Source organism: Primulina eburnea, chromosome 3 (assembly GCF_022965805.1).
Source record: "Primulina eburnea isolate SZY01 chromosome 3, ASM2296580v1, whole genome shotgun sequence".
In the NCBI taxonomy this organism is placed as follows: domain Eukaryota; kingdom Viridiplantae; phylum Streptophyta; class Magnoliopsida; order Lamiales; family Gesneriaceae; genus Primulina; species Primulina eburnea.
Window position 1 is genome coordinate 53103829 of NC_133103.1, and position 13722 is coordinate 53117550.

Here is a 13722-nt window from a genome sequence, read left to right on the forward strand (position 1 = left end):
CACTCTTTATTATTTTCTGCTTTATTCTATTCCAAGTGTTGGAGGTTGAATTTGCTTCTAGTTTGAAAGATATAAATGAAGAAAAAAGTCTTTGGCAAAAACTTGTGTTGTGAGACGGATCTCTTATTTGTGTTATCCATGAAAAAGTATAATTTTTTATGCTAAGAGTATTAATTTTTATTGTGAATATGAGTAGGGTTGACCCGTTTCATAGATTAGTATCCGTGAGACGGTCTCACATGAGACTCACTCAAAGACAAAATATATCCAACTTTTAAAAATGATTTTATTAAAAAAAATGGAATCGATTTTGACATTTAGATAAAAGTTAAAATATAATTTTGTTTTTATTTTTAATAGAAGTAACAATAGAAATCCAAAAGCCAGAAGATATGGCTTCTAAAAAATAATCAAATAAGTGTTTTTTTAAAAGCAATGTTTTTAACCAAACAATATAATTTTTTTTATAAAAATATTTGGAAAAAAACATTTTGATTCTCCGATCAAATACACTGTAAACAGAGTCATAAAAATGGGTCAGAGTCTCAAAAGTGTTCAGTCAGCCAAGAATATGTGATTTTGGTAAGAGTTTTTAATATACATTTCAAGCACTTTATATGACTTGACTACCATAATAAGTAAAGTACATGTTGGTTGCTTCTAATCAAACCAAGGTAATCGATTTTATTAAATAATAAACCAAATCATATCAAATAATTAAAAATTAAAAATCAAATCTAGATTTTACGTTTGGTTTGAATAATGGATTTCAAACTTCAATTTTGATTATTTTTTAAATATAATTTAAATGTTAAAATATTATAAATAAACATTGACAAAAACTTATGTGAGACAGTCTCACGGGTCGTATTTTATGAAACAGATCTCTTATTTGGGTCATCCATGAAAAAATATTATTTTTTATGCTAATAATATTATTTTTTCTTGTGAATATCGGTAGGTTTGACCCGTCTCACCAATAAAAATTCGTGAAACCGTCTCATTAGAGACTTGCCTATAAACAAATATCTATTCACACACAAACATTAAAGTATTTACTATTATGCTGTTTGACACAAAAAATAAAAATCATAAAAAATTATTTTAATTTCAAAAGAGACTCCACATCAACAAATATATTTGGCAAAACAGAAAAAGAAATAAATATAACAAAAAAACAAAAAAATTAAGTTTTATTAGTTGACAAAAGAGTAGTAAAACTAGTGCAGTAAACGAATCGAATCGAATCGAATTTTAAGAAATTTTCAGTATTCGAGCTCGAATCCGAATAAACATATTCGAAGCTCGATTCGAAACTCGAATTTTTATTATTTTCGATTCGAACTCGATTCGAACTGAGGCTCGAGTTCGAATTCGATTCGACTTAATAATATTATATATATATATATATATACATATATATATATATGTACTTAATAATATTACATATATATGTACTTAATAATATTTTTTTTATTTATTTAAATCTAATGCTAAGGTTCGCGAACAATCGAATAATATAATTTTAGCTCGAATTCGATTCGAAAAATATTCGAACATGTTCGAGTTCAGCTTGAAATCGATAATTTCGAATTCGAACCAGCTCAAAAAGTTCGCGAACGTGTTCGGTTCGTTTACACGCCTAAGTAAAACAAGTTTTTAACATAGTCCATTATAAAGTTTTAATATTTAAAAATATTGGTTTAGTTTAATCTAAACTTCAAATCAAATCAATTTCTATTTGAGAGAATATTTTATTCGTTTATTAATGCGCTAAAATGATATTATTTAACTTAAGATTTTTGTCTCTTTAGATTAAAAGATTTTGTTTGATTTATCTCTAGGTATTATATGATTTGTTTTTAATATGATTTTTATCTTTAAGATAACTTATCCTTGTTTAAAAAAGTTTTATATCTAATGAAAATCTAGTTTTCATATTTTCTAGAACTCTTTTATGATATGATTTTTAGGCCAAACATGAGATATAAATATAGAGGGTGTTCCAGTCGTGTGTAAGCTTTTTTCGTCGACTAGTGTTTTTCTGAACATACACGAAGTCCAGGGTTGAAGAATTTGAGTGATTGATTCATGTTTATACCGTGTTACTGATTGGTGTTGTAACGTCCAAAAATCAACCCACGTAAAACCACGTGCATACAAATGATTTAATTTTTTTTATTTAATTGATTTTAAATGCTTGAATGATACTTAGTATATGATTGAAGTTCTAATTGCATGATTTGATGAAAATTGAATATTTTATCCGAATATTCGATATTAGGCTTGAGAAAGAAGATCGTGGACGATCAAGATAAATTATTTTTTGATAAATCTTTTTAAGGCTTAATAATATGATTAAATATGATTAAAATATTTTAAAATGCTGGAGCCCAAATTATTTTACGAGACGAACTCGATTTTGTCCGAGAAGCCGTTTTGGTCAAACAAATGACTTTTAAATGCCCAAAAAGTATAAAATAAATTTTGTAAATTTTAATTTTCAATTAAATAGGTATTAGTGAGCCTAATTTACCTATGATTGAAGGGCCCAATTATTTCTAAACTAAAAATCCCAAAACCCTAACCCATTAAACATGCAATTTTCGAAAATAATAAACGACAAAGCTAAGGTTATTGAGTCCCCTAGTAGCAGCACACCATCACACAATTCACACACAAAATTTCGAAATTTTGGATAGAAATTTCAAGGTCGTTCGTCGTCCGTTCGTCTCTTTTTGCAACCTACATCAACGATCATATATTCGAGCGTTTTAAACGCAAAGGCACGCTTCTAAACTCTTTTGATGCACTATTCAAATCATAATATGTATGTTTCATGTATTTTAGCATGAAAAATATTTGAGTTCAAATCGCTTAACGTTTTGATGATTATTTCCAAAGTTTTGATAATTTTATGCGTATATGATAGCGTTATGATTTTCAATGGGTACGCTGCCAACATAGGATGTTTAAGGGATTGGAAAGAGTGTTGTTTAGGCATGAGACGATGGTTGGACAAGAGCTAAAGGAGCCATGCATGGTGAAGGGTAGAACCTAGGGTTTATGCGCTTTCCTGGGGACTTAAGGGTTCGGTTATGAGGAGTGGTGCACCAGGGCTCAGCTAGGGTCCTGTGTTGGCTGTAACCAAGCGAGCTAGAGGAGTAGATGGTGGCTGGATGCGGCGGCAGGAAGGAGGGAATAGTCCACAAGCCCTAGGGCTCTTCCCCATGCACGCGTGCGACTAGGTTCTTCAGGATGGTGCACAGATGGTCTAGTGGCTAGGCTTGTCCAGTAGGGTCTAAGGAGGATGGCTTGGGGTCGGGACATGGTCTGGTGCAGCAACGGTCCTAGGTGGCTTGGGTTAGCATGGGTCGCGACTTTGGTGAATAGAAGGGAGGGAACTTGCGTGGCTGGCTGCTGGAACTGTGGGCTAGGTGTGCGGGTCAGGATGAGTCCAGGGTGGTCCAGGAGGGTCAGGGTTAGGTCTGGTCCACAATGGCTTGGTGGTGGCTTGGGGCTTGGGCGAGACATGTGGTCCTAAGATGATTAGGGTTCGAACATAGCCTAGGCAAGGAAAGTGGCTCGAACCATGGCTCACAGGGTATTTTAGGGATGAAAAGTTTATGTTTAAAGTTTGGGAATAAAATATTAAGTTTTGAATTAATTATGGATTAAAACGCTTCACGGTTTAGTAATTAAGTAAATAAATCGAAATGATAGAGTTTATGTCTAAGAAAAATATAATAAATCAATTTTAAGCTTATATGATGGTTTGGAATAGGATCGATTCGATAAAAGTAAGAAAACGTCAAAATCGGGAATTTTAGAGTCCAAGGGCAAAAATGGTCATTTTGCGTCCCAGGTAGTACGAAAGGCTTGGTAGGTCCCGAAGAATCATAAAACATGCTAAATGATATTTTAAAATGTTTATGGTGCACATATGGAATTTTATGATTTATGCTAAAAATGTACGTTTTTTCCTATAAAATGATATTTTACGAATTTGGAAGGGACACGATATTTTATGAATAAAAAGAAAAGAAAATATTTTGAAGGATGTTAATTGACTGTGACAAATATTATATGATATGATTGAGAATATTGTGAGGGATAAGGCCTCAGTGGGAGCCCGCTTATGGGAGAAGGCCCAGAGGGAGCATAACGATCGTATTTCTATTTACGGCGGTGCCTAATGCCCGTCCCCATGCACAATGATGAGCTAAGACTGATCAGTTGACCAAATGATACGAGTATAGCTAGTCACTTTCAAGGATCAAAATTCACCAAAAATAATATATAATAATGAAAAGTTTTACGATTAAATGATTTATGATTACAAGCTTATTTTAAATAAAAGTATGATTTTAATGCATGTGCTTGTATATGTATTATTTGTTACATATATGGTTAGAACGTGTTTAGTCATTAGATTCACTAGGTTTGGATGGTTGCAGGTGAGGATGATATTGAGGGAGGCGCTGACGCTTGAGTGGATCGAGTCTAACAGTACACTCCCGAGGGACACTTATTTCCACATTAGCTTGATAGTTAAAGTTTTGAAATAATGATTTTTAGAATGATTTATTTAGAGATTTTTATGCTTTATTTTGAAGTATAGTTTTGATCATGTTAAAGTTTGACGTAGGATTTTTGTTAATTGTTTTAATTAATAGTTTTGATCATGTTAAAGTTTGACGTATAGTTTTGACCATTAGCTTGATAGTTAAAGGATAGGGCTTAGGATTCCGCAGCCTCTTCTTGATCCCTTTGAAGATTCCCTAGGTCCTCCTCCGGCTACTGGTAGTTCACCTCCTAAACGGTGCTCAGCCCGATTACTACCTCTTCATGTAAAAGCTGGGCCCACTCTAGCTCACCCTGCATCTTTTGATATAGCTTAGTAGCAACCTGAGCTCGTTTGGCCTCCTTCTTGGCGAGGGAGGACACTTCTTCAAAGGCAGCAACTAGCACTTGAAGGCCTTACAAGAAACAATGACATTTAAAATAAAATAAAAAGAGAAATAAAAAGATAGGAGGGGAGGAAACGAAAAGTTTGTAGAAAACTTACCGAGAGGGTCCGATAAGTCTCCTCGAATAATTTCTGATTAGGGAACATGCCCCGTAGATGAACATTTTCTGCAGGAGATAGTAAGCTCTTGACAAGCTTCACCCCGCCGAAGAAACCCCGTCCAGGAAGCGGTTGCCCCGAACCCTGTGCAGGCTAGAGTGGTAGGGCTAAGTACGAATCTGGGTAGAGGAGGAAGGAATAGATTGGGTGCCCGAGAAGAGCCTTGAACTCTTTCCTTAGCATCACTATGGAGAATCAGCTCCGGGCTTGAACCGACTTTTCTTTTCCTCCGGATGAGAAGAACATGATCCACAAAATCACCTGGGGAATTAAGAGGAGCAGTCTCTCCCTTTGTCTGGTCAAGTGCCCAGGCAGAACTTCCTAGTGTGGCTTGGCTGTGGCAGATTCCTGAACTTTAGCAATTGTTCGCTAATCAGGGCTTCCTTCCCAAAGGCAGCTTTCTGGGTAGCACGTTTATTTATTTTCAGTTGACCTTCTTCTTGTGAAAGCTTCTTGCATTTTCAAGTTATCTGTCGAAAAACAGAGGGAAGAGAAACGAAATTGTTAGAATAAGTGTAAAGTAGTAAGGATCGATAAGAATGAAGCAAGAATCGCATCGATCACCCTGTCTATATGGTCCTCTGCCCGGGCACTCATCTTGTGTGCAACCAATTCTCTTTAGAAATGAGGAGAGAATAGGAGAATTTCTTCCCCTCTACGAGCTCTTGGCTTCGGTTGAAGGGCTCATCAAATTTATAAGCCCATTGAAGGGCTGGTTGAGTAGGAAGGCTGGGTATAAAGCTAGTTAGGCATCTAGGCGGAGAAGGTAGGGTGATGTAGAAAAACCTACCTTTCCATCCCTTCAGATAATAAGAGATGTCACCAAGAAACCGACTTTCCAAATAGGCAAGCAACGTAAAGGCGTTGTCTCCAAACACACACACAAAAAAAAAAATAATGAAGAGCAAGGGGGTTGATGAGAAGGTTGTGCATCTTGTAAAGAATAAAGGTCGTGGCCATTATACGGAAAGAGTTGGGATGAAGCCGATTTATGGGGACCCCAAATAATTGGGCCACTTCGATGAAGAAATACGGGATGAGAAATCTGAGACCACTACGAATTTGGTCTCTGAAAAAAGTAAAGAAACCTTTCGGGGGCTGGTTAGCTCGATCAAAAGGACCGGGGATCCGAATTTGATAGGAAGAAGGAATAGAGCCTATGAATCTAAGATCTTCCTCAGCCTCAGAGCATATGGTACTTTCCAGGGCAGAAAACCAGAGAGCACCCGAAGCCTCGGGGTGATGCGAGCTAGAAGCCCGGGCTTTATCCTTTCCTTTTTTTTTATAGCTCGGGAAGTGCCAGAGGTGGAAGGTTTGATTTTTTTTCTTTTGTGATTTTTTGGGGAGGTGATTGGAAGAAGGTTGTTTGGGGAAGGAAGGGGAAGAATCAGAGTGCATTGCTGCAGATTTGTAACCAGACGAGCCGCACACATTCACCCCAAAAATAGAAGAGGTAGAATTTGACATTTTTGAAGGAACAGGAAGAGAAGAGAGGACTTATGAGTTGTTGAAGCTGGACTGAACAAATAGCGATCGTCGGAGGATAAAAAAATAGCGCGGGAAACGAGGAATATTACGGAGAGAATGTGGGAGTGTAAAATGAAAAATGGGGAGAGCCTATTGTTTTATATAGATGGGGCGAATTCGATCTAAACCGTTAATCTTAAAATGAAGGGACGATCATGATACTCCTTGGAAATTGTGCAAGGAACATGAATAGATAGGTACAAAATTAAAAGCGACATCTGATCTTTGACTACTAGGGTGTACCTCATGCTCGCGTCAGCCTTATTTCACATAAATTTTCCGCCCAGACCCACTTCTTATCATTCGGGATAGCGAGTAGAACTCTAGCTCGACTACTTGAGGGAGGGAATGGTGACACCCCTGGAAATATCCCATATTATTCTGGGTCATCTTCGGTTTAGAACCCGGACAATCAAGAGATCAGAGCAGCCTTGTTCTATATCCAACAATGGTGGAGTTCATCTATGATCCTGGGAGATTAGAGCCCGGGCAGCCGGGAGAAAGGAGTAGCAAGGGTGGAGTTCATCTATGAACCCAGGAGATTAGAGTTCGGGCATTCTGTTACATGTGTAGTTTTTTAGATTATATGTATGAGACACCATAACTTGGTCATCATTAAGAGATCTTTTGGCGCATGAAAGAGTGATGTGACTTGGTTGAAGTAAGCATGTGCTGTCAGACTTAACAATGTCATAAAAACAGAAGCATGGAAAGCTATCCTATTAGAAGTAGGAGCTGGGCACTAAAAACAAAATCATAATTGGCTTTCCTCCTATAAATACGAAAGTTTGTTTATTGCTAAGGCATTCAAATATATTCTCTTGCAAACGAAATATTCACTATCTTCATAGAATATTGACTTGAGTGTCAGAGTAGCTACGTCAGAAAACCATTTGGCGCCCCACTAACGATCTCTGTTATCTTAAATGTGCAGATACCTCCATAGCCAGGGAGAACCTCTTCGTGAAAGAATATAACTCGACCCGGTGAAATTGCCCACTTGTTTCGCACTCAATTCATCTGGTCACATCAATATCAATTTGATATGTTGCGAGACTTAATTGTAACTAGCCACCGAGGCACTCGCGTTGCTTGTGTCATGAATATATGAGGCTAATATAATAAACCTTTATGATTTTACAACACCATGACCGTAAATTTTTTTTTACTTGATCCATGAGAAGCAAAGGATTCCAAAGCTTAAATAAATATGTCAAACTCAATTTGTTACCTCACATGATATAAGTGTTGATCTTAAAAAATAATATTCTTTTGAAGCAATAATATCATGTAATGTGAAACAATGATAGAATTCAATGTAAAATAAGTAAACAAATAGTCAAAAAAATTGTCTAAAAACATGAGAATATCACCATACTAAAATTTATTGAATATCAAAACCTAAAATTTATCTTCTACATTCATCTAATAAATTGAAAAAAAAATCAAGTTATAGATATCTTTAAGCATTTTATGCATAAGTTAAACCCTCTGGTAAAGCGTAATAAGAAAATATTAATTTTATCGAATCATACCATAGCACAACATAAACATACAAAATAAATAGAACAATATATTAAAGTGTGCTATAAAAAATTGATATAACAGAAGAAAATATAAACTACTGCAAGTATTTCGCTAAATACATGGCAAATAAAGTAGAAATTGGCAACGTCCTTTTGTTTGCCAAAAAAACCGAAATATTGTAAGTAGATGACTTGACAAAGAGGAAGAATACAATTGTAGCAATAGTGGCAGAAAGTAAAGTTAAGACAAACAATTATAAAATTAACTTTTTTACAATTAAATCATGGTTGGAATACACATAATATGTCTTGATTAAGTTAAAATAGAAATAAATAAATTAAATAGATAGAACAATGAAAATAATAAATTTGTAAATCCATGCTAAAGTATAGTTTATTACTGTAATACAAAGAATGTTAAAAACCCGCGGCTTTGGCCATTGATGGACATTGTTTGTCGGATTACTGCCTCCATCATACGCGTTCTTCATGTATGCATCTTCATATTTAAATACATATGCAACAAAGTTTCAAATATGTCAGATAAGTAAAGATGCTCATTTGGCATATAAAAGTTCAGATTTTGACATCAAGCCTTATTTGCAGAGAAAGCATACCAGTATAATCGATCATCTTCTTCAAATACTCCCAGAAGATTTGAAAGATTTGAATATCAGTATATCCTATGATTTATTAAATAATGAAGATGGAGATACGCCGATATGTGTTTTTCAGGTATAAATTGATTTCGAGTCATATGACCTATACAGGTGAGGCTTCACCTATGATGCTCTCTTTTCCATCTACTTTCCTGATTTATTCTAAACAAAAAAGATTTAATTCATCTTTTCTTCCTCCTATTTCTGAACATGATTATAATGCCATATATCAAATGTGCAGGGGGAGGAGCTGAGAATGATGATTGGTTCTACTTCTTACATTCAATGTAGTTAAAAAACACAACAGATATTATCAAGATTAAATATTCAAGTTTCTAGTTTCTTTTATTTGTATCTTCACTCTTTCAACATGCTGCACTCATTTACCCCATTATGTTTTCCCAACAGAATGTTAAAGCAGTCCTCGATGATGCTATCAAAGTCGTGCTCCAACCACCCAAGCAAAAGAAAAAGAAGAGTAAGGCTCAAAAGGCCTGTTCTATATTGTGATCAACATTAAGCACAATAAGGACAATAACCCACCATTGTTTCTCCTCCATCAACTTCATTTGCTATTCCCTCCTCAAAGTGGGAACCGTTGTCTGCCTTCGCTTTCTCCAAGTTCTAGCAATTCGTATAGATGGCTTAAACCCGAATAGTTAAGTAATATCTAGTTACTTTCCCATTGCGTTTTGATTTGTTTTCTGTTGTTTATGTCCATTTTAATTACACACATCTGCAAGATTTCAATACATGTGAGAACTGAGAACATACAGTCAGCCATATGAATCGTAATTCCAGATTCTAGAAATAAATTAGATTGACACAAACGATTACGGCTTTAATTGATGGATCGAAACAATCTCCAGAAATTGCAAAAGAACGCTGTCAATATTGCTAATATATTAAACCAACATTAAACGCAATTCGAGTAAATGAGAAGCCGAAATTCAACCAAAAAATACATTACCTGAATCAAATTCAACATTAAAATTTCAGTATTGAAATGAGGAACTCGGAACGAATAACAATCAGATTGGTTGAGAGGACGATATTTGTGAACTTAGCAGAGGACCCTTATGATTTCTTGGTCGAAAAATTGAATTTGAACCGACAGACAGGAGGCTGGAGAGGCTTGATATTTGTTGGAGGAGATCGTGGATTTGGCCCATCCCAATCCAGCATATAGAGAAGATTTGTTAAGGTAAATCAACAATATATGAAGGTGTCTTTGGAGTTCTCCTGTAAATTATTCTGATTAAGTACATCACTATGCCCATTTCTTGGAGTGAACTCGAATCTCTCAGGCGACAAAAGTTTGGAGCTTTTATCAATGTTCTTATTTAGAAGAATCCTGACATCATCGCCTACGGTGTGCTTGGAATCTACAACCCCGACTCTTTTCTTCCCAAGGTCCATCCAAGACTTAGAAGCTGATGCCTTCCTATTTCTAAGCTGGGCAAGAGCCTCGGGCTTCAAATACTTATTGTTTGCATTTTTCGACTTTCTTTTCTATCTCCCACTTCTGGACTGCCTTTCATTTGAGGACACCTTCCCCATTGTTTGAATCTCTTACTTCTCAAGGATGATAACTCTCAAATTTATATTACCATTCATCGAACCATTCACAACCAAAATCAGCATCACTGAAATAACCAATTACAAAGCAAATTTTGAGACCCTACCCTCTATACAACAAAACACAGAAACGGCACCCATTTCAGCAAAATCATTTTCTTCATCACGTAGAAATCAAGTAGTCATTAATCAGCAGGAAAAAAAACTACACGTGATAGATATACGATAGGAAAGCCATTGCCACATGACAAACACAATCAAAAACACACAACAAACATAACACGATCATCAAATTCCTAAATATATTTTTTTTTAAAAACACAGAGGCCAATCAAATAAACTTAATCAAGCCAAAAAAATCGAGAATTCAGATAACAAACCTTCACTAATCCTTCTGAAAACAGAGCCATAAACAGAAACAGAAGAAAATAAGAAAAAAAGAATATTTAAGGAAGAGAGGACGGGGAAAAAGCAGGGAAATGAGAGAGACTTTGTGTGATTGGGTAGTTCTGTGGAACAGTTTGTTGGAGATGGAGATTGATTTTGAGAGAGAGATTTTTGAGATGAACGAAAAGAGCAAAATGGTCAATACAAAAGTTGGTGTCCACATAGCAGTTTTTATGTGCATCTCATTTTTAATAAAATAGTAGAGAATAGTAGAGATATAACCATTCCCGCTGTTGAAAGACAACCTCTAAATAATTGGGTCAATGAAGATGAGGTGGTTGGCCTCATTTACTAAATTTGCATGGTTGGAATACGTCGACCAGTCGGCAGATTATGATCGTTCATAATTTTTTTTTTATATGGCCAACAGAATGACTTTTTCACTTGCAACTTGGGGAAAGATGATTTTGCTTGTTCTCATCACCACAATGGGAAGAGAAATGTGGTGTTGACGGTCAACTAAATGCTATTAAAGTCAAAGCCCCCAATTTGGTCATAACTTCAACCCAAAAAGAAAAAAAAAAAAAGGAGAAGAACAAACCATTAGTTTGTGGAGTATAATTAAAATCGACAATGAAAACTTATAAGAATCACGAACAAGAGATGTTTGCATTGCAAGTGATTCGGTGGTTCTTCTTCTTCTTCTTGGTTTCACGCAATAAAATATCTATTATTTTGGATATTTATCTAACATTTATGTTATATAAATTAACTCATTAATGCATATTAATTGCTGCAACAAAATAGTTAATATAGGTATTAATATAGGTATCTACAACTAAAGCATATATAATATAATATAATTGAAAAATAATATTTTTCATACTGGACGACTTTCCCAAGTAATTATTATTATTATTATTATTTTTAAGTACTCAAAAAAGAAAGAAAAGAAAAAGCAATACAATAGCTGTCGCCACCCGTTTGGATTACAGAGCAACTGTAGAAAGCATCAAGAGAAACAATTTGGACATCCATGTATTCTGATATGGCGGAAGAAGCTGGTAAAAAGCTGCATATAGTGATGTTTCCATGGCTAGCTTTCGGGCACATCATCCCCTTTCTAGAGCTCTCCAAATCCATTGCTCGAGAAGGCCACAGAATCTCCTTCATCTCCACTCCAAGAAACATCCACCGCCTTCCCAAAACCCCCCCTCATCTAGCTTCTTCCTTCACTTTCGTCAAGATCCCGCTGCCAAAAATTCAAGGGCTCCCCGAAAATGCAGAATCCACCATGGATGTCGGACCCGAGCACCATGGTCTTCTGAAGAAAGCTTACGACGCCATGGAAGATGATGTCGCTCGGTTTCTGCGGAATTCTTGCGCCGATGCTGTGATTTATGATTTTTCAGGGTTTTGGGTTCCCTCGATTGCCATGGATCTTGGCATCCCACGCTTTTTCTTTTGTATTTTCCCATCATGGTTCATAGATTTCTGTGGAACAACAGAGGATTTGATCCATGAACTTAAAGACAGAAAAAGTCCCGAGGATTTCATGTCACCCCCAAAATGGGTTACTTTTGGGACCAAAGTGGCGTACAAATACTACGAAGCCAAATTGATTGTTGGGGTCGGTGAAAAGAATGCTTCGGGGTTTTCAGATGCATATCGGGGCGGCATCGGAATCTCGCAATCCGACGCTGTTATCATAAGACACTGCCACGAGTTTGAGACAGAGTGGTTCAACTTACTCGGCAATCTTTACCAGAAAGAGATAATCCCATTGGGACAGCTGCCACCCCATTTCCAAGAAACAGAAAACCCGAGTTCTGACAACTGGGTTTCGATCAAAGAATGGCTGGATACCAAAACCAAGGGATCTGTTCTGTACATTGCTTTAGGAAGTGAGGCGACACCGGATCAAGATCAGCTCACCGAACTGGCACACGGGCTGGAGCTCTCGCAGCTTCCTTTCCTTTGGGCATTCAGAAAACCGGCGACCTCTACGGTGAAACTGCCGGATGGCTTCGAGAAGAGGACGGAAGGGAGAGGGATGGTGTGGAAGGAGTGGGTGCCCCAGCTGAATATACTTGGACATGATTCTGTTGGCGGATTCTTGACACACAGCGGGTGGAGTTCAGTAGTTGAGGCGCTGATGCTGGGGGTGCCTCTGATTCTGCTGCCAATAATGGCGGATCAATGGCTGAATGCTAGGGTGTTGGATGAGAAGGAGATGGGTCTTGAAGTGGCGAGGAATGACGAAGATGGATCAATATCGAGGGATTCAGTGGCATGGGCCGTGAGAAGGGTGATGGTTGAGGAGGAGGGGCACAAGTTCAGGTATAAGGCTAAAGAGGCAATGGAGCATGCGTTTGGGGATAGAGGGATACATGACCGATATGTGAGAGATTTCATCAACCATCTTCTGCAAAAATCAAAATACAATGAATAATATTCTCCACTGTATATTGTTGTTGTTGTTGTTGTTGTGAAGTAAATCGGTCTGTTTTTGGACAGATAAACTTGCTGGTAATTATTTTTCCTCATCCAATGCAAGATCGAGGCCTTTGTGAACCAGCAACACTCACATGTTATTGTTTCAGGATCTGTGGGTTGCTTTCGAGCCCAGTTATACCTGAGGTTGAAATTATGATTATCTATTTTTAAAAGTATTTTTTTTTGTGTGTGTGATATGCTCTTTGAATCAGATATCATATGTTATATCTATATTGTCTTCCTATTGTAACGTTCGACAGCTGTATGGAGGTCGAGTCGTGAGTGTTAGACACGACACAACACGACATACATAGCATAGTTAGCAAGACAATTTAACTACATCATGATGTAGCCCTCTCAGTGTTGTTTCTCGAGCAATATTCATGTTTTTATCATATTGTTTGTTACCTCTAGTTATCCC

General features: G+C 36.6%; 1 protein-coding gene and 1 long non-coding RNA gene across 2 annotated transcripts; one reads left to right on the forward strand and one right to left on the reverse strand.

The window, feature by feature from the left end:
- Positions 1–8244: 8244 nt before the first annotated feature.
- Positions 8245–11194, reverse strand: LOC140828590 (uncharacterized). The gene is made up of 3 exons (XR_012117272.1): positions 10799–11194; positions 9384–10486; positions 8245–8680 (listed from the first exon to the last, which is right to left on the reverse strand). It is a non-coding gene; the product is annotated as an uncharacterized lncRNA (long non-coding RNA).
- Positions 11195–11740: 546 nt separating this feature from the next.
- LOC140827941 (UDP-glycosyltransferase 91C1-like) lies at positions 11741–13485 on the forward strand. The gene has a single exon (XM_073190902.1). The coding sequence runs from the start codon at positions 11842–11844 to the stop codon at positions 13255–13257; it is 1416 nt and encodes a 471-aa protein (XP_073047003.1). The 5' UTR covers positions 11741–11841; the 3' UTR covers positions 13258–13485.
- The last annotated feature ends 237 nt before the right edge of the window (positions 13486–13722 follow it).

What these genes read in the sequence shown, in the direction of transcription:
- LOC140827941 (XM_073190902.1), top strand. Translation starts at nt 11,842, where the DNA reads ATGTATTCTGATATGGCGGAAGAAGCTGGTAAAAAGCTGCATATAGTG.